Source organism: Rhopalosiphum padi, chromosome 2, assembly GCF_020882245.1.
Source record: "Rhopalosiphum padi isolate XX-2018 chromosome 2, ASM2088224v1, whole genome shotgun sequence".
In the NCBI taxonomy this organism is placed as follows: Eukaryota; Metazoa; Arthropoda; class Insecta; order Hemiptera; family Aphididae; genus Rhopalosiphum; species Rhopalosiphum padi.
In genome coordinates, this window is record NC_083598.1 from 67,681,937 (window position 1) to 67,702,550 (window position 20,614).

Sequence of the window (20,614 nt, forward strand, 5' to 3'; positions counted from 1 at the left end):
TTATCATTTTATTTCAATCTATTAAAAAAAAAGTTCCCAGTTAAATTTGCTGCCCCCAAAAAAAGTGCTGCCCGGGGCAATTGCCCCCCTTGCCCCCCCCCCCCCCCCTAAATACGCCACTGTATATACTATTATAGATACTTTTATATATCTTAGGTATCATTCGACAGCAAAATTAAGTTGAATAATCCGTTAAATCCGGATATGTCCACCACTAATTTGAACCATAGTTTAAGCCGGGGCTTTATTATTTGTTCCGATGACTATTTGTTCTAATAACTATTTTTTCAAATTACTATTTGTTCCACAAATTACTTTTTCCACGTTTGGTACAAGTATTTTGCGGAATAAATAATGGTGATTGGAACAAATATTTTGCGGAACAAATAATGAAGCCCCATATTAAGATCTATGATTTAAATCACCACAGATATATAAAAATATTTATTTTTTTTTCAGTGCTTGAATCTTTGGATCACTTACAAAGTCTTTGGATTATCGTATATCGATAGTTTATAATTTTCGATTGTACGAATGACAAAACGACGAAACTAACCTCAAAAATTAAATTTTTAAAAAACAAATGGTTTAACGTTAACGGAATTTGCAGTAACAGTCCAGTAACAGACAACAGTATTCACTATTTAGTATTTACTTATTATAGTATTTAGTTCTTACCTTAATAGTAATTAGTTGTTACCGACCACTGTTTAATTTTTTTTTTTAAACTACAACACTACAATTTAGAATTAGAATTTTAGACTTCAGTTATTGAGTGACATTGTCTAAACCACGTTAACGTGTCGTTCACCAAGAGTCGAGCATAATTGGAATAATCCAAGTAGTGAGTAATACCATTATTATTCAAAATTCAAATGTATTATTATGTAAACAAAAATTATAATGATTTTTCAGTATATTTTCTTGTAAAAATCAAATTTAAGGTAAGCAGTATATTAAAAAATGAAAATACGACGATCATATTTACTTACCATACCTATCATGTTTCTTATATATATTAATGTGACCATAATTTTTTTTACTCAATGCGAAACACTTGTGTGTATCATTTTTATCCCTGGACTATGAAAGTAATACACATTTTATACTGTAAAAAACAGTATACGTTTACAGTATAAAATGTATAATATGAATATCAGCTGGTATACCTACTAATATAATGTTTTCAGTTGTGACTTTTTTTCAAAGCGGAACATTTTTGTGTTCTTTGGGGACAGCGGGACATATGGTGTTATAAATATACATTATTATTTATTTTCCAGATAATAAAGTAATTCGAAGATTTACTCAAAATTACAAATGAGTACTGAATTTGTTGAAGGATGGAAAATCGCTCAAACGTTAGGCGAAGGAACATTTGGCGAGTATGTTCTGATTATATTATACTGAATCAAAAACATTTATTAAAATTTAAAGAATTCTTTGTCTTGTGTTAAAATACAGTGATACATTGATGTATTTTAATTCGAATAGGATAGTGAAATTTTATTGATTTCAGTAAAAATAAGTATATCTTACAATAAGACTGGCACCTTATGCTTATTTTTTCTTTTATTTTGGTTCTAGTTTTTCCAATTTTAATAAATATGTATTTACTTATTTTTGGCTTTACCTGGATTAAAATTGTATAAGATTCCCAATTCCGTGTTTCTTGAAGTAGAGTATTATTCCTTGGTATTTTATAAATATAAATAGATAAGAAGTAAACTAAATATATTATGATACAATATTTTTCACTTCTTCTTCTACCTCTTTATTTAATAAGATAATTTCTGATTTTTTTTATTAGGTATATTACTACATAAATTAAATTTATAATACCTAATTATTGTATGCATATCTTTTAGAGTAAAACTGTTGATAAACCAAAATACTAATGGCACTGTAGCTATGAAAATAATTGATTTAAAGAATTTTCCTGATGCATTAATGATGGTAAAAAAAGAAGCAGCTATACATTCCCGATTGAAGCATTCCAGTATTATAAAATATTTTGGACATCGTCATAGCAAAGATAATTATTATATATTCTTAGAATATGCATCAGGCGGTGAACTGTTTGATCGAATTGGTAAGTTAATTAGTATTTACCTTTTTTATTTTAGGTAATAATTATTGTTTGTAACTTAGAACCAGACATCGGAATGCCTCACTCAGAAGCTAAGAAGTTTTTTAAAGAGTTACTTGATGGAGTTGTATGTTTCCTATTTTTATACCAAGATTTTATCAAAACATATTAATACTATGTACAATATTTTCTAGGAATATTTACATAAAAATGGTATTGCTCATAGAGATTTGAAACCAGAAAATTTATTATTGGATGAACATGGGAATTTAAAAATAAGTGATTTTGGATTAGCGACTTTATTTTTATGTGGTGGAAAAGTAGGTAATATTTATTTTATGCATGATTCTTTTAATATGAGTTAGCTATATGATTAAAAAAAAGTAAAATATGTAATAATTAATATTAATAATGTATCTAATAGAGCCAATAGTAAAATGTTCTAGAAAAACAATTTAGTTAATTAATTTTCACTTTTAAAGAATCATTCATGCTAAAAAAAATTTTTTGTTAAACCTACTAAAATAATTTTAACATGATGTTCTACTAATATTGTTTAAATAGAGGCGTAAACTTGAAAAGAGATGTGGAACACGGCCTTATTTAGCTCCCGAAGTTCTTTCAGAGTTGCCTTATCAAGCTGAACCTTCTGATATTTGGTCATGTGGTATTATACTGGTTTCTATGCTTGCTGGAGGTAATTATTATAAATATACTACTACTAATAACAAAAACTGCCTATTAATAATAAAATACTTCTATAATATATTCAGTATTAAACTATGGTATTTCATTAATGTGTTATTGTTGATCTCTTTGGTACTTTAGCTGTAGGTATATTTTAAACAGACGCCCTAAAGCTTCTGTACCAAAGTTATTGGTAATTAATGCTGCATCAATATTTTTTATGCTACAATTATTTTGTTTTTAATAGTAATTTTAATTAAAATATTAATAATACAGTGTGTTTTACATAGAACATTAAATCACTCAGATTATCTCAAATTAAAATATATATATTTTATAAATTTAGTTTCTACATTTTTTTTTTTTTTTTTAACATTAAATAATATCACAAATGTATGTTTACAAAATACTGAATTAAAAAAAATCCTTAAAATACGATATTTTAATATTTATAAAATGTTGATATTCTCTGTTATTACTTAAATCCCAAGGTATGATTATTACTTATTAGTATTACATCTTAATCTAGAGCACGCTGTAATTTGAAATATGATTATATAAATTCTAGTTATCTAATTTTTATAAAAATAGTTATTATAATTACAATATTTATTAAAAAAAAAATATTTAAAATTTAGGTATTAGTGTAATACAATTTTATATATTATTGTTATTGTCCAAAATTAAATTAATTTAATATAATATTGCGCATACACTTAAAAATTTAACATCAAAATAAATTATGAACTTGATTTGATTATGATTTTAGAGTTACCTTGGGAAATGCCATCGGCTGATGATGAAGATTATAAATTATGGAAGACTACTGATTATGCTAATCATTCACCATGGTGCAAATTAGATACCTTAGCATTGTCACTTGTAAGAAAAATATTAATACCCACGCCATCTAAAAGATATGATATATCAAAAATTCAATCTCATCATTGGTTCATTAAGTCAAAAACAAGCGGTATATTTTTATTTTACTAAGTTAATATCTTAACAGAATATCTATAACAGAATCTAATACACATTCAGGTACCAAGTGATTTCTGAGTATATAAACAAACATCAGTAATCTCTAGGTATCTTATCTCTGTGTTAGAATAATTATTATTTATTTTCAATAGTATTTTTAAATAAAATAAAAATATCTATCAATATTATTAATAGTAATGCATACTGTGATATTTATTTAGATAACAAGAAAGTGGGCATTTCTGTTTTATCCGATAGAGGGTTTGATGATGCTCGTCCTTGTTATTCTCAACCAGCTCCAGCAGCTGTTCCATTTTCTGTATCCATTCCCCCTAATGAATCTGATATACATTCATTTACCCAGCCTACTCAAGTTGAAGATTTGTTGCTGTCTTCGCAAATTCAGACATCACAAACAGTATCAACTACATTAAATGTAATTATATTATTTAAATTACAAAAAAAAAAAAAAATATTGTAATATTCATGTTCTTAATGTTATTATTAGAATTCTATTCAGAAATTAGTCAAAAGAATGACGAGATTTATTGTTTGTTTATCATCTGACGAAGCATTGGCTACTTTATCACAGTTTCTTGATGATTTAGGTTATACATGTAAAATCAATACATCTGGTTTGGTAAGTTATACCTATTAAAATAGATTTTAAAATTTATAGAAATAAAAAAATTTCATTTGACTCTAGGTTACAATCACCACTGCTGATCAGCGTTTAGTGTTTAAATCAAATGTGATTCCAATGAACCATCAAACACTCATGGACTTCAGACTTTCAAGAGGTTGTGGTTTAGAATTTAAAAGACATTTCGTTGCAATTAAAAATGCAATGTCAAAATTAATATCCAAAGGTCCAATGATGTGGCCAGTCGCTATGGCTACCAATACAGTGCCATGAGTCATAAATATATACATACCATATTTAATTTGATATAGAAAATAATCAAGACTGATGTATAAAAGATAAATTATTAATTTATATTATTTTGTATAAAGTAGATTAATCTATGTAAAAGTACTTTGATTAAAAAGAACGTATATGTAAGAACCTAGATTTATATTATTTTGTCAATTTTATATTTTATATGGTATACTACTGTGATTAATTATGCTAATTAATTAACTACAATGCATCAGAATGTAACGACATACCATGGTATTGTGTGTGTTCATCTAATATTTTATTTATTTTATAACCGACTAGGCGATAGCCTTAAAAAATAATTAGATTCTATTCAATTTGAAATTTTATTTTACTTTATACATTACATTATGAACAATTGTCACAACCACGGTTTTAGTTACAACTGTGATTATATCATACAACTTTGTAAATTTATAAATTATTTATTTATTTTTTTGTGCATTTTTTCAAACATTTATAGAATTCAAAATTAATAAATTTTTTTAATTATTATACTTGAAATAATTGTTTGTTTTAATTTATATTTTTTGTATATTAATTGCAATAAATGTTGTATTTTAAGGTCGAATGATGAATAAAAAAATACATTGCATTGTTTTGTGATTGTAAGATAAATTCAAAACAACATTTCAATAGATGGTATTATTTTTTAATAAGAATAAAAATAGTACTCAGTTAATTTGTTGAAAAGATAATTGAAATCTGTACATTACATTGACTGCAATATAATGTAAATAAATTTAAATCAGTACCCTTGATTCCAACTAACTGATAAATAAATCAAATGACAAGTTGAAACCAAAAGCAAGAAGCCATAACACTAGGTTGCATATTCTCAGCAAAATAATTGAGTAACAGTTAGCATGCATGCAATGTAACCAAAGTCAGTGTATGAGTTTACTACTATTTTGTTAAATGTATTTTATAATACTTTGCTGAAATAGTTTTGCAATAATTCCATGTCAGCCTACTGTAAGACCATTTATGGTCAAAACAAAATTCACTAGAACCATAAAATAGGTATAATAAACATGAATTATTCGATTTTCAGTTAAAAATGACAATTAAATATAGATTTGCCATTGATTAAATTTATACAGAAGGTTTCTAACGAGAATGCAATAAGAGAAAAAAATGATCAGGATTTATAATTTATGAAGTTTTAATGTTTTAATGTGGTAATTATTTAGTCTAATAAAAAAAAATCAAATGGTTTAAATTCTGTGAAAAAAAAAATGATTGTGGTCTACAGACAAAAAATGTATTTAATTGTCCTTGTAATAATATTTACAAGGTATTAGTAACTATAAGTATAGCAGTGCATTAGTTCCATTGACTAATTAAAGTCTACACAATTGATAAGAATACCAATTATTTATAAATTTACAAAAACAAGTTAACATGTTAAATATATATATATATATATGGATTATAAATATTTGATTTATAAAAAATTAAAAAATAAATACTTTTAACAAATATGAACTACAAGTACTGATTACTATGAGTTATAATACAATCATAGTTCCTAATTATAATATATTATAATCATCTCTTATACATCTATAATAATCAATAACAACTAATATATTATTATTATTATATGGTATTTAATCATGAGAAATGACTAATCTACCAAATCAATTTTTTTTTTTTTAATTACACAATCAATCTCTTAATTATATCATGTGAATATGTGATAACATTAATACTATGGTATTAATTGTGTATTTTAAAACCTACATTTTTTATAAATTATTATTTTATGTATTTGAACTATTCAAATTGTTTTCTTATTACAAATTTAATAGGTTATTTAGGTTAACCTACCCATTTTATTTAGTATAAAATATTATACATTTTTGACTTTACAATTTTATTGTAATATAATATATATTGTATTGGTATAAATACTAATAATAAACAATGTTTTAACAAAGAAAATTTTTCAGTCTGAACAACCTTAAGGAATGTGTATGGCACAAAATAATTGTATAAGACATAATGTTAAAATTTGTACAAATTATTTGGCAAATCAGGTTACAATGAACAGATCTTAGACTACTATAATAACATAACAGTAATTATTCTGAGTGTTTAACAAAATATATATAAATATTAGTAACTTAAAAAAAGATCTGTGTTGAAAACACATCACATTAGCTTTGGCATGATTATTAAATAAATATATTTGTAAATATTAACAGCTGATAATGTTATTAGGAATTATTATATTCCTTATGGTTTTAAAATATAACCTTTAAATATATCTAACCTTTATTCATGTTAACATAACTAAATACTAATTTTGTTCTAGATATATCTCTCCAAAATAAAGCACTGAGCAGTATAAATACAGGAAGAAAAATAATTTAACACGAATCAAGAACTATACTTAAACAAAAAACAAAAATTAAAGATCATCATAAATATTCTAGTGCCACAAATCTGGTTGGATATATTTATAATTGGTCTCCAAATTGTGTTGATTCTAATAATATTAAGGATTGCTCATTGTAGAATCATGTCTAGTTTTCCTAATTCCAGCATCATCACTACCCCTAAGCATTTTCTGACTTAAATGCATTGTTTGATTGAAATCTATTGCTGTATAACTCGGTATATCTGTAGGGGAAGTAGGCAATGATTCACTCTTCCTTTTGGGTGTGCAAACAGCTATTTCAACTTCAGTATAAGTGGGAGTATCTTTAGGTAACTCAAAAGGATCATTAAATAAATCATCGTCATCTTCTTCATTGTCATTCAGCATGTTCACGTAAGAACTTCTTGGTAAAAATGCAGTGTCCGGGTCCAGCATGAGATCTGGAGGTTGGATGATGTTGTTTGACTCGCTATTAAACCTAAGCCCATTGAAACTAAATTCATCATAAACTTTTTCAATAGTATGTGTACTTGTACATGACTGACCGGAATAATTACGTACTTCAGAAGCAATATCTTTAACTATATCTGCTCCACTGTCAATCTAAAATACATAACTTTTACTTAATTTAAAGAAACAGATTGGTATAACATATGTACATTTTGGTTTTTAAGACATTGTGCTAATGTAATGAGCAGTACTATTTAATAGATTTTTAGATCTTAGACCTAAATCTTTGTCTAAATCCTTTAACTTCATTATTCACTTTTATATTAATTAAAATTATACTAAATACTTTTAAATTATACCTGTAATTTTTCTTTGACAGCATTAAAAATATTTTTTGCGTCTTTACTTCTGAATGCAAATATGCCTTGGCCAAAAGGAGATGAGCGACCAGCTTCAAAGCAAAACATGAAATCTTCATAACCATAGCGTCTAATTGTGCTTAAAGGCCAAATAATAGGCGGTTCACCACTTTTATGCAATATCAGATTGCAAGTGGCAATTTCCATTTGTCCATGGTATTTCTCTTTACCATTGTCATCTATATTTATAACCTGTAATCATTAGGTTAGGTTAGAAATTTATATTTTAAATCCGTAAATAATTATTAAAAATGTATTTTTCTGTACTTACTTTGAAGAAAAAAGGTGGTAAAGTTTTTCTGCTGCTGTAAACACAGCCCATTGTAACAATCACATAGCTTGGGTAACACAAATTTTAAACTAAACCTTTTAGGTATTACAACTTACGAGTTTGTTATTAATTGGATAAAAAGAAGAACGAAATAAATAATTAACAGACAATTAGCGAATTGTTGCTTGTTGGGAGTAAACTGCAGTGAACAGTGAGCACTAGAGCGTAGTTTAATCTTTAATCTATGATGTGGACCTCTAGATTACTAAAGCAGAACTTATTAATTATAGTTTAATAATAATTATTTACAAGCTAAAGTGGTCAGTGATTGCCGATGGGATCAGTTCTTCACCTGATAAAAATTAAAGCTGATAAAGTGATAAGTATGATCAAATGGGTGGAACATCCGTTAAGGGGCGGAAACCATAGATAATGAAAGAATCTTTATTATAATCATGACAAAATAATAATGATTTATTTGTCATGATTATAATTGTATTATCTATGACAGAAACAGAACAGTCGAAACCACGGCCATATTATAGATATATCTTAAGAAGACATTAATACCATCACAGAGCAATATACAATTACGGTAGACCTGTAAACACTAAACAGTGTTGAATCCAAACAATTTCTCTAGGGGTGCCGGGGTGGGCTCACTTTTTTTTCAAAGGTGAACGGTGAAAGTAAAGTGGTAACCACAGAATAAATAATAATATTATACCACACATGACACATCCATAATATTATAGCTGATGGTATTTTAATTTTTCATCTATATTCTATTCTATACTCTAATGCCTCCACCTGGGAAACCTCAAAATGCACTAACGACAATATTTGATTTTTAGTCGACAGAATGAAAATTATTTTCATCTGAATTAAACTAAATTGTTTTAAAACGAGAAGAGGAAAATTAAATACTGTTAAAATCTTAATATTATTTAAACTCAATATTCTAATATGAATTAAAAATAATAAATTAGATATTTTTGTATTTTTTACTTTAAATTTAACTGAAACTAAAAATTGAAACATAAGATAATAAAGAAATTAAAAAGTTTGGGCATTAATGGGTATCAAGTATCGCTCTGATGTATAATAGAGGTGGAGACGGATAGTATGTTATTATAATATAATGGATGTGTTAAATTTGAATGCATTGACAGGTATCATTGTATACTTACGAAAAACGATTCTGAACGGAGATGATTTGTCAGTCTAGCCAGTCAGGTCTAGGATATATTATACCATAACCTATATTAATTTTAAATTTATTTTTCTCAATTACTGGTAAAAGTTTCAAGTTTCTACGACTTATACTTTTTGAATAACAAAAAATATTTAAATCGTTTTAGGATATATCGTTATTTTATGCGATTTCGTAGAAAGTTTCATTTATGCGCTCATAATTTTTTTTCTATATATACTGACGCTTTAGTCTTTTTTACAGTTATTTGAAGAAAAAGTTATGGGGAATCTTGTATTGGGTTTTTTAACTTAAGGTTTAAATCACGAAAATGTTATGAATTTTCAACATCACAATTACCTACTTGCAAGTATTCGCGATTTTGACATATTTCGTAAACATTTGAACTTAAAATGCTTATAAACAAAAATTCTGACTATGTTTGATTTTTTTTTTACTACAATAAGTAAAACTTATAATAAACCTTCTATTAAATTATAAAGATCTTTTGGAATGCCAAATTTTTTTTATCAGCATTTCAAAAAAAAAAACTTATAATAATCGAAAATTTTAAAGGCATATAAATAGTTTAATAAAATTATAAATATTTTGAAAATTTAATCTTAAATAGATAACGCTAATATAAACATTTGGTGAAAATTTCAAGTATTTACAATGATTCGTTTTTGAGTTACAGCAAAAAATCGTTTTTTTTCAAAAACTGATTATGCGTAAAACTTCCCGATTTACCTGACTCTTTTGAAAACTTCTAGAATTTTTTACTTTTGACCCTTCGAAGTACCAATTAGATTTTCATTTTCCTTTTCAATGAGGGGCTGAAGTCAAAAATCCAAGCACTATTACCATTTCAAGTGATCAGTGGCGTGGCGAGGTAAAATTTATATGTGGGCGAAGTACACTTAAAGAGGACCTTTTTAAATTTTTTTAGTAAACATTTTTTTAAGTAACAACAGTTGTTTAATAAATATTAAGATTTAGAATTTTTTAAAACAATACACTTTTGAACAGACACTTCTCCCATATTTCTCTATGGTTAATTATAAAGCCCTTTAGAACGCGAGGCCCTTTGAGGTGCGAGGCCGTGGGCAATGGCCTACACCGCCCACGCCTAGCCGCCACTGCAAGTGATGACAGACACAAAAAAAAACATTGTAAAATTAATATGATCACTCCGTGCAGAATCTAAAACTTATAATACTTATATAACTAAAAGTAATTGAATAGTTATCAACAATTTGGTATTACAAATTCTAGTCGGCAATTTTGAAGACTATACCCCCTCACGATTTTTTTCTGAGATCGTCCATGATCACTTTGTATAGGTACCTTGTGCACGCCCATGAACAGACCTCGTTATTAAATATCTAAATCACTACTCGGTACTCACTATAGTCTATAAGTCTATCATAGATGTGAACACATTAATTGTATTCCAAGATAGGTCAAATTTGCGTACGAAAAAGCGTAAACGGTCTTTTCAGCCACTGTATTTCAAAAGATATATTTCCTATATATGTTGCTATGAGTAATTTTTTGATGATTGAACAAGAATTAAAACTTATCCATTACAATATATTAAATAGTAACTAATTTCCAAAAGAATATGAGTTATGGAGTAGCAATTCATGAATCATCATTCAATTTTCAAATTTTTAATCCTAACATACTTCACATTTTTTATCAACATTTATTTTAAAGAAAAAACTAAAAAAAACTATCTAACTATAAAAAGCTTAAAATTAATCATAAAATGTGTTTCAAAATATTCAGGAAATTTCATTGTGGCCAGAAAATGATAATTTTAACAATAGATTACCACAGAATATAACAATTACACACAATAGTTTTTATAACTTTATGATCAATATTTTTTAAATTATAAGTACCTTAACTTAATGAAAAAATGATTCGAGAAGAAATTTTACATTTTTAAAAGACCAAGAATATTTATTATATTGCGTGAATTTTAGTAAGTACTATTGACGTCTAGTCACACACTTGCAATATTCTTTTACAATTTTACATCTTAATTTAAATAATCATAAATTAAGTTAAAACACTAAATGCTTAAATTTCAAAATACAAATTTACAGAAAAATATCTAAATAACATTTTTCATTAAATCAACAATATTTGTTTTTATTTATATTTTTATATGTATGTTAAAATAGCTTGCCTTTTGATAGAAAGAATATAAACATCAAAGCACAAGCATTTTGTGCTAGTGCACCAGCCAACCATCTATAATTTATGTTTAAGAATGTCGGATATCAAATGAATAAGTTGTAATATTCATAGTCCAGGGATATCACTTTAAACGGTATACTTGCTTTTCAATTATTGGTAAAAAACATACTGGTAAAAATTTAAAATGGAAAATAAGTCATTTTAAGGCCGTTATTAGTTTTGACTTGATTTCAAATTTTTCTTACCAATATTTATTGTGCCAAAAAGTTATTAAAAAATGAATTAATTTATAATGGATCAGTAAGTTGCGTTATTGTATTTAATAGTGATTTAGAAAGTTATTTCTAAACAACACTACACTTAAATTTCAGAGGAAATATAGATCTCTAAAGTATTATTCATAAAGGAAATCAAGATAATATTTGAATTGTCAGTTTTTGTTGTATATTGGTATAAGTGTTTTAAAAAATGTTCTTCCAACAGAATTTTGGTTTATTTCTTTAATTAAAGTTTAAATATCAAGTGGATTTGTCACAACAAAAATTATTTAAATAAAATATAACCAATTATGGTGTTGTTATTTTGTATAAAAACATTTACTGTTAAATTTAGTTAAATAATAGATTTTCTAGAATTTTTTTTAGCAGAGCGTTCTTGGAGTTTATAAAATGGATTTATACGATTCACATCTGGTGTCAATTTCAAAACTCCTTGGACTGGCTGTTTGGAAGCATCGTGTGGGTTTCCAGGCTTAGTCACTAATGTTGTCCTATACTCCATAAACTCTGAAACAATAAATGCCATAAATAATTTTTTCAGTTGAAAAATAATTTAGAAAAACATTTTTACCTTGCTCGACATTGTTTTTCAATTGAAATTCAACTCTTTTCTTAGCAGAATCGGTTTTAATCGATAATCTTGAACTTTTTCTAGGAGTACCAAGACCATCCTCAAAAACTTCACTTCGCTAAAATAAGCAAAAGCAATAAATCAAATTAAAATGTAAGTAACAACATTATTATCTTAACTTACCACTTTTTCAAGGGCCTTATTTGAAATTTCCTCAGGTTTTAACATGCTTATTTCTTCTCCTGCTATTGTCTTTCTACGTTTTTGCGATACTTTAGTGGCTGAATTTTCTTTCACTTTTCTTTTAGGTGTACCTTCATTTTGTTCATCAGGTTTCTTCTTGGGAATTATAATTGTTCTTCGTCGCAATACTCTTTGTTCAGGAGTTGGACTTTTAGGGCTTTTTGGGCTCTTAGAATTCTTATCTGGTGTAATAACAGATGTTAATGAAATTCGTTTTTCGACTTTACTAGGCGTATTGCCTTTTTTAACTTTTTTAGATGCAGAACCATTATCAGCAGATACCGACCAACTATTATTATGACTTGTGTTTACAACATTAGGCGAACCATTATTAACAGTAGGAGAGTTTGATTTTTGAATATTTTTATTATCTGGTTCATCTGCAAGTTTTGATACTGGAGTAGTGCATTTATTCAATTTGAGTTTTTCATCACTGCACACACTCCAACTTTCATTTAGACTTGAATTAATATTTATTTCATTAGAACGTCGTTTTATTTTGGATATAACTAAATCATCAACTTTATTTTTTTTTTCAATTCCATTATCTGGTGTAAGACTTTTATTATTAAATGGTGATGCATTTACTGCTTTAGGAGACTCAATGCTCTTCTTAACCTTTTTAGATGCAGATCCTGAATTGTCTGCTGACACTGACCAACTATTGTTGTGACTCGCATTTAAAGTATTAGGAGTACCAATTTTAATGAAAGGAGAATTTGGTTTTTGATTATTTTTTTTATTTGAATCATCATTATTTTTAGATATTGGACTTTTACTTTTGCGTTTATTAGAATTACTTTCTTTTAAAGATGAATCAACTGTTAAAGATTTTAAATTTGGTGTCAAAGAAACTTTTTTCTGAACTTTAGTTGGCGTTTCAAGAGTTTCTGAAACTTCAACATTAAATCCAGCAGGAACCAAAAGTGGTGGTTCATCGTCAGTAACAGGCACAGTTTTAGTGTCATCATTTTTAGTTTCCTCTGATACAGTCCAAGACCCATTTAAATTGAAATTCTCTTTTAAAGTATTGACATTATCAAACTTTCTAACTTTCCATGTAGATTTTCCAATTTTTCCATGTTCAACTACTATTTCACCCATCTTATTAAGTTCTTTAAGACTTTTATGGTCATTAACTTCACGGCTACTTTTTTTAATCTTAGAATCAACCATTTCTAACTTTTTAACTCCTTCTTTTACCAGTTTAGATAAATATTTTTTCTTTTTTCGCTTTAATACTTGACTATTTAATTTCAAGTCTTTTGGTTTATAGGGTAGTAAACCACCTCCCAAACGATCATACCATTTTACTAATTTAGTTATTTCTAATAAACACTTTCTGGTACAATCAATATCATTTACATATTTATTTAAAAGCTTTGCTATAGCTTTAGGATCAAACTTGATGCGAGGTATTTCAACACTTACATTACCAGCACGAGGATCTAATGGACTCTCATTTATTTCATTAGAGTCGTCATCAGCTATATCGCCTTCAACCAATTCTAAGTCGTTATATGATTTGCCTGGTTTACCCATCTAATATAAAATATTGAAATTAAATTAAATTATAATCTAAAATAGTCAAACCAAACTATGAAAATAAAATGTATCTTATTTAATTATAATTAATATTATTTATATTGACCACAATTATTTTGAAATATTATAAAATATAATATAGTAGTACAATTAAGTAGGTATACAACTATACATACATTATATATTATATAATTCAAAATTTTATTTTAAGTACCTAATAAATTAATTTTACTATGTCTATGAATTTAATAAACTATACAGTTATTTTTAAGAAGTAATAAATACAGGTTTTGTAGAATTATGATATAATTTAAGACTTTAATTTTACTGATACACACACATTTTTTTTTAAAATTATTTTAATTATTAGACATTTATTAAAATACTTGAATAGTCGAAGTCAGCTAGGCATGTAATTTATAACCCCCTCGCCTAAAGATTGTATGTTAGTAACTAATAAAAAAAAAAAAAATTTTAAGCCTCAACTATTCTGAAAAAGATTAATCGCCCCCAACACCCCCCCCCTAAAAAAGTACCTATTTTTTACGTGACTGAAATCAGCTTAATAAATATTTAAAGAAAGAGAAGTTATAGTTTGGGTTTGACTAATTAATTATGTCAATATAATAAATTAAACTGAGAAAGAAAATATTTGTTAAATTACTTACTTTTCGCCAAGCTTCAAATTTAGCTTCTAACATTTCTAAATCAGGTGACTGGGATAGAAGATTTCTAAATACATTTTGGGTAACTTCTTTGATTAACATAAAATCATTGAGCTCAGAAATGTAATGTAAGAATGAATCTAAAATAATGACCAATGCATGAGTAGGTACTTTTCCTCTACTCACCTAAAAATTAAGACACAATTTTAATAATCATATAAAAAAAAAAAAAAAATGCATACTTTAGCGAGTTCTTCCAAGAAAATTTCTTGTAAATGAGTTCTCAAACTTAGTGTGAACGATTTAAGAGCTCTATAAAGAACTTCACTGAATTTCTCCACATACTCTGTTTCCCAATCACAATTGACAAAGGTAAATAACAATTGTCTTAAACAACGCCTCACCAACATCATAAATTTATCAATACGATGCTGACTTATTGACATCCAATCATCTTTGATAGTGAGAAAAAATGCATCCACAAATAAAATTTTTCCTTGATGAGAAGTGCAACTATGGATAAGATTACTTATTTTTTCAGTAGCACTTTCCTGAAAAAAATATTTTAAAATTGTATTAATGTTTGATATCTATATACTTTTATTACTAAATTAAAGTGTCCATTTATGAGTATGCTTTCCCTGAATTTAGTGATTCAACAATTTCAACTATACTCAGGCCCAAAAAATAAGTAAGCCATTTTGCACATGTTGACTGATGCGACCAATATCAATAATGTGAACTCGGATGAGTTTTGGTAGGGAAACGGTTTACTTTTCTTTAGGATCAGAGTACAGAATTCTACATTTTTTTTTTCGTTTATAACTGACATTGCAGAAACAGCTTTCGCATACTTCCGCGGTGCTGACAGAATTATACACTTTAATTGATAGCATATACCTGATAATATTATCAGGTTTACAGGTATAAAATTTCAAGACATTCATTATTACAGAATATTTATAAAGTAAAATATAAATAATATTTTAATTATGACACATGATGTTAAATAATTATGTTTTTTTGTAGAAAATGAATATGTAAAATAATGGTTATAAATTTAAAAATATTCTGAAATAAAAAATATCTAATGTCAAATTGATAAAGCTTAAATGTATTTAATTAAGATAAACAAAATATTATTTACTTGAGGTAGTGGTTTATCAGACATCCACATAAAGTAAAATAATCCTCTCCATATAATCAAATAATCATTCAATTGAAATGCTAAAAAAATTAAAATCATAAGTAATAATTAATATTGAATACTAACTAAAGAGATGATGTATATAAGTAATATGCAGTTTTGATTTTGTTTATTAATTTAAAGTTGGATTAGTACGGCCATAGAGAGCACTTACTACCTCACTCTCTAAATTTTTTTTAAAGCTGTCTTACAATTTCAAGCAGTAATATTATCAAGATTTTATAATGAGAAAGGTTAAGTGAGGAGGACAATAGAAATAAAACATTACAATCTCTTAGTTACCTCTCTCAGTCATAGTGTGTTTTAGCTATATTAGCTTTACATATTAATATTATTAACTATATATGTTCCAAGTAATTTTCCAAAATATTTTAATGACATTGTTTTTAAGTATAGTCTTTTAAAATTGCCCAACAAATGTTTGCACTCATAACAAACAATAACTTAAACCACTTGATTGTCCAGTCAATTAAAAAATATATGTATATATAATCATACATAAAATTATAAATTATTAACAAATTAATTATAAAAATCCACAGAATTAAAATACAGTGAAAACTTTTTATAACGAAACTCTTTACAATGAAAAACTCTATATAACGTAAACATGACATAATATTGGTTGGTTTGCTTTATAACCCATTAGTCGATTCATTCTCTATAACGAAACAATATTTACCTGTTAAGTATTATAAATTATAAAAATATATGGCAAAAATGCCGACATTTCCAAGAACAATTACATTCTTTCATTATCTACTTGTAATATCATAATAATACCATTATTATCGATATCGAATGTATTCATTTTATTATCGACGTAATTTCTAACAACAATTTTGTTTTTTTTTTAAATCCTCTCTATTAAGAAAGAAATCTCTTGGTCCCTTCAGATTTGTTATAAAGAGTATTACTGTATTTTATTAGTGTAGTATGTTACCCAGTAGAAAATATGACAACTGTCAGCTGTCATATTCTTATACATGTTATATTTTTATTTCATTTAGTTACTGGAAAGTACCTGCAACTTGAATTACTCAGATAAAAAACATTATTAATTATACAATAACAATATTATAATAACTAGTAAATATCTACCAAGACAACAATAACTTAATTTATTTTGAAATGACGTATAAACAACATAATTTGACATCTAACAACTGGGGCGTACCCAGGAATTTTTCAAAGGGGGGATCCAAATTTTTTTAACATGTAAAAAAGTATAAGATGACCGATAATAATAATGTAAATACTAAATATTATACAATATCAACCATATTACACAATATACAATCAGTGGTTTGCACCTTATCCATCCTGTCAATCCATTAGGGGGGGGTCCAGACTTGGGTACGCCCCTGTCTAACAATATATTATACAATTTTCAAATACTTGAAAATGATGATCAGCAATAGGAACATTAAGTAAGTTTAGTTTAATAAATTATAATTAATTAGTAGGATGAATAGTATTTTCAGTAGATTGTATTTTACAATAGGTTGCATACACAAGTAACAGTATATTATGATTTATGACCCACAAATTATTACAATTTTAAACTTATATAATAAATTAACCTAAAAAAAAATGCTATTCTTTAACTTTTAATGGAAAAACTAGATATCATTAATCTTGCTTATTAATTTTGGTACCTACTCTGCATTTATATTTAAAATAATTGTTATAAAAAAAACGAGGTATAAGTACAATAAGAACAACTATATCACAAGAAATACCTTGCTTTTTTATTAATTACTTAGTATTTAATATATTTCTTAAAGGTAACATGTATAAAAATATATATTGCTCTTTAAAGCAGAATTTTGTTTATTATTTATATTACATTATCATTATACGATTTACTATAACTTTTAATGTTAAACTTATTAATTTCAATATATATTATTTAATTAGTAGTATAAATAATACAAAGGCAAATAACTTTATCTCTTTTAGGGGTACAAATAAATAATAAACATTAAAATTAAATGAATAAATTATAAATGTAACAAACCATCATTAGTGTCTCCAGAATGTTTCAGTAACAGTTGTTTAATTTGTTTAATACCATCACTTCTAGTTTTGGGATCATTTGATGCCAATAACTTTGTGAGTTCTATCTCTTTGGCCACCAAATCCACTTTGTCTTCTGAAGTTTCGGTAGCCATTTCGCGTTTTAAATTATATGTTTAAATAAATGGGAAACAGGGGGGGCCACAATTAATAAAACTCAATTGAAACTGAATAATATTTACAATAGACAATAATTCGCTAGAATTTTGAAAAAAATAGTTGAAGTTAAAAAGTAATATATGCTTATAACACAACTCATAAGTTAAAAGTATCCAAGTGAGTATACTAAGTCATACACGTGTGTTTCACGAATAAATAAAGTCTTGTTATCTATATATTATCACAAAAGGACTACGCGGACCGTTATTTCTGACCATGTTACTGGTATACGCGCACTGTTTGTCGACCTAAATGTTATTAAGAGGACGTTACCTATACCCGCATGTGTTATCTCTGTCTTACCAACGAACCAACGTGAATCATAGCAAATTTGCTTTCAGCAAAAGACAGACTGAAGTGGCACTAGTGACAGAACACATTTTGTGATGTTAACTTTAATATGAACATTTTAAATTTTAGAGTTGTAAATGTTTTACATAGCTATAAGCCTATAACCACGATTAAATATAATATATAATTTAATATCTTTAATCGTGGCTATAACTCACTTTAAAATAATAATATCTTAGATCATATACTAGTATATGAGTATATGATCTAAGATTCTAAGAGTAATATCAATAAAAGCATATGATATTTTCTAGATAATATTCTTACTTTTAAATTTAATAATAGATAAATGTATTCTAATATTAAAGCTAACATCACAAAATGTATTTTGCTGAATGCAAATTTGCTTTACGATATTTATGATTTGCGTTACTATATGTTAATAAGACAGACTATATATGCGGATATAACGTATCCTAGCAACCGTTAAAAATAAAAATAAAAATAAATTTAAAATTTTGTACAGAGGTTCCTTAAGCAATGTAGGGGCGCATTAATAATTAACTTTATCGGACTGATTTGTGAATCTAAAGTCTAAACCATCCAGGACAACACCAAAACACATACAAAACAATTCATTCAATCGGTCTAGCCGTTTAGGAGGAGTTCAGTGACATACACACGTACAGTCATAGACATAATTATTATATTATATCTATGCGTACAGTAGAATTATATATATATAAAGATATCAAAAAATAATAATTTGTTACATTTTATTTTACATGTTACATTATAATAATATATAAACGAAGCAATGTCGCTACGATAATTTTATCGTATGTATGTATGTGGCATGACGAGTTCACGGGTATCGCATGCTCGGTTATAGATATCCTGTGCATGGCGGCCAGCCGAACGAAACCCGCCTTTTACAATTGCGCGGCCCGACGGCGACACCGCGACTGTAGCGGTACCGGATTGGACAACGGTGATACCTTAACGCAGTGGCGGCTATCCTACACGCGCCTGATATAAAAAAATAAAAACGCTACAACACAGGCAAAGTTCTTCTCAATGCGATTTAAAATTTTGGTAATTTTGATATAAATATCGAGGGAGTAAAATTGTCCCGCGGAAAATAGTTGTCAACTATGTTACGCGTGTATAAAACAGAGGACAACGCATGCGGGTATAGCGTCCTCTTAAATCAGTTGCAGATAGTATGTTGAAAAACTTCGATTAGACATTATAATAATATATATATTATCATTAATGTGTAACCTTACGCATAAATGCAGTCAAATTGTCTGTACAATGCGCAGGACAAGCCGAGTAATGCGATTACGCATATTGCATATTATATTATAATGTATTATACTATTATATTTATATTTATTTGATAATTTTAGCTTTAAATACACGCGCTTTAAGTTATGGGTTATGGGTAATTACTAACTACTATACAATATCAATTATTTTATTAATCATTCATTACCATGGCAACCTGTGACGGTTTAAAAAAAAAACTAATCTTAATAATCTTATGTCTTTTAATAGAGTAGGATATTAATTGTTAGACTTGTGTAGCAGAGGAAGCCTCGTTTTCACCCCTGAAAATCTTGGAAAAAAGCGCATACCTTTGCTAGGCCACTGGTGAAATACCTATTTATAGTACTTTATTAGTACCTAATAGTTAGTATTATACTATTATTTCTTATTATCGTGTGCTATTGGCTATAGACATAATATAAAATGTAAACTATTTATTCATATTTTTTTATTGAAATTTATAATAAATACTAGTCAAATAATATGCTGACTAAATAATGTTTGTTATTAATTTTCTTTCAATAAATATAAGAAATTAATAAATTATATATACCTATTAAACTCTTATTTCTTATTATTGTTTTTATTTTTTTAATTTCGTTCAAAAAACATTTTTCAAAA

The 20,614-nt window shown here is 26.7% G+C and overlaps 3 protein-coding genes across 4 annotated transcripts; 1 reads left to right on the forward strand and 2 right to left on the reverse strand.

Moving 5' to 3' along the window:
* Window positions 1-561: 561 nt before the first annotated feature.
* Window positions 562-5,194, forward strand: LOC132921183 (serine/threonine-protein kinase grp). Of its 2 annotated transcripts, XM_060984053.1 has the most exons (11): window positions 567-844; window positions 916-944; window positions 1,284-1,385; window positions 1,869-2,092; window positions 2,152-2,216; window positions 2,284-2,409; window positions 2,654-2,786; window positions 3,546-3,749; window positions 3,979-4,193; window positions 4,266-4,397; window positions 4,464-5,194. In XM_060984053.1, the coding sequence occupies exons 3-11, from the start codon at window positions 1,321-1,323 to the stop codon at window positions 4,671-4,673; spliced, it is 1,374 nt and encodes a 457-aa protein (XP_060840036.1). In that variant the 5' UTR covers window positions 567-844; window positions 916-944; window positions 1,284-1,320; the 3' UTR covers window positions 4,674-5,194. The 2 variants fall into 2 exon arrangements, with proteins under 2 accessions (XP_060840035.1, XP_060840036.1); XM_060984052.1 differs by lacking the exon at window positions 916-944 and having other exon boundaries at window positions 562-844.
* Window positions 5,195-5,939: 745 nt separating this feature from the next.
* Window positions 5,940-8,571, reverse strand: LOC132921184 (docking protein 1). The gene is made up of 3 exons (XM_060984054.1): window positions 8,224-8,571; window positions 7,893-8,144; window positions 5,940-7,686 (listed from the first exon to the last, which is right to left on the reverse strand). The coding sequence occupies exons 1-3, from the start codon at window positions 8,272-8,274 to the stop codon at window positions 7,201-7,203; spliced, it is 789 nt and encodes a 262-aa protein (XP_060840037.1). The 5' UTR covers window positions 8,275-8,571; the 3' UTR covers window positions 5,940-7,200.
* Window positions 8,572-12,094: 3,523 nt separating this feature from the next.
* LOC132920713 (ribosomal RNA processing protein 1 homolog) lies at window positions 12,095-18,527 on the reverse strand. The gene is made up of 7 exons (XM_060983341.1): window positions 18,153-18,527; window positions 16,073-16,152; window positions 15,168-15,476; window positions 14,929-15,111; window positions 12,656-14,257; window positions 12,473-12,590; window positions 12,095-12,408 (listed from the first exon to the last, which is right to left on the reverse strand). Exons 1-7 carry the CDS (start codon window positions 18,304-18,306, stop codon window positions 12,236-12,238), a joined length of 2,619 nt encoding a protein of 872 aa, XP_060839324.1. The 5' UTR covers window positions 18,307-18,527; the 3' UTR covers window positions 12,095-12,235.
* Window positions 18,528-20,614: the final 2,087 nt, after the last annotated feature.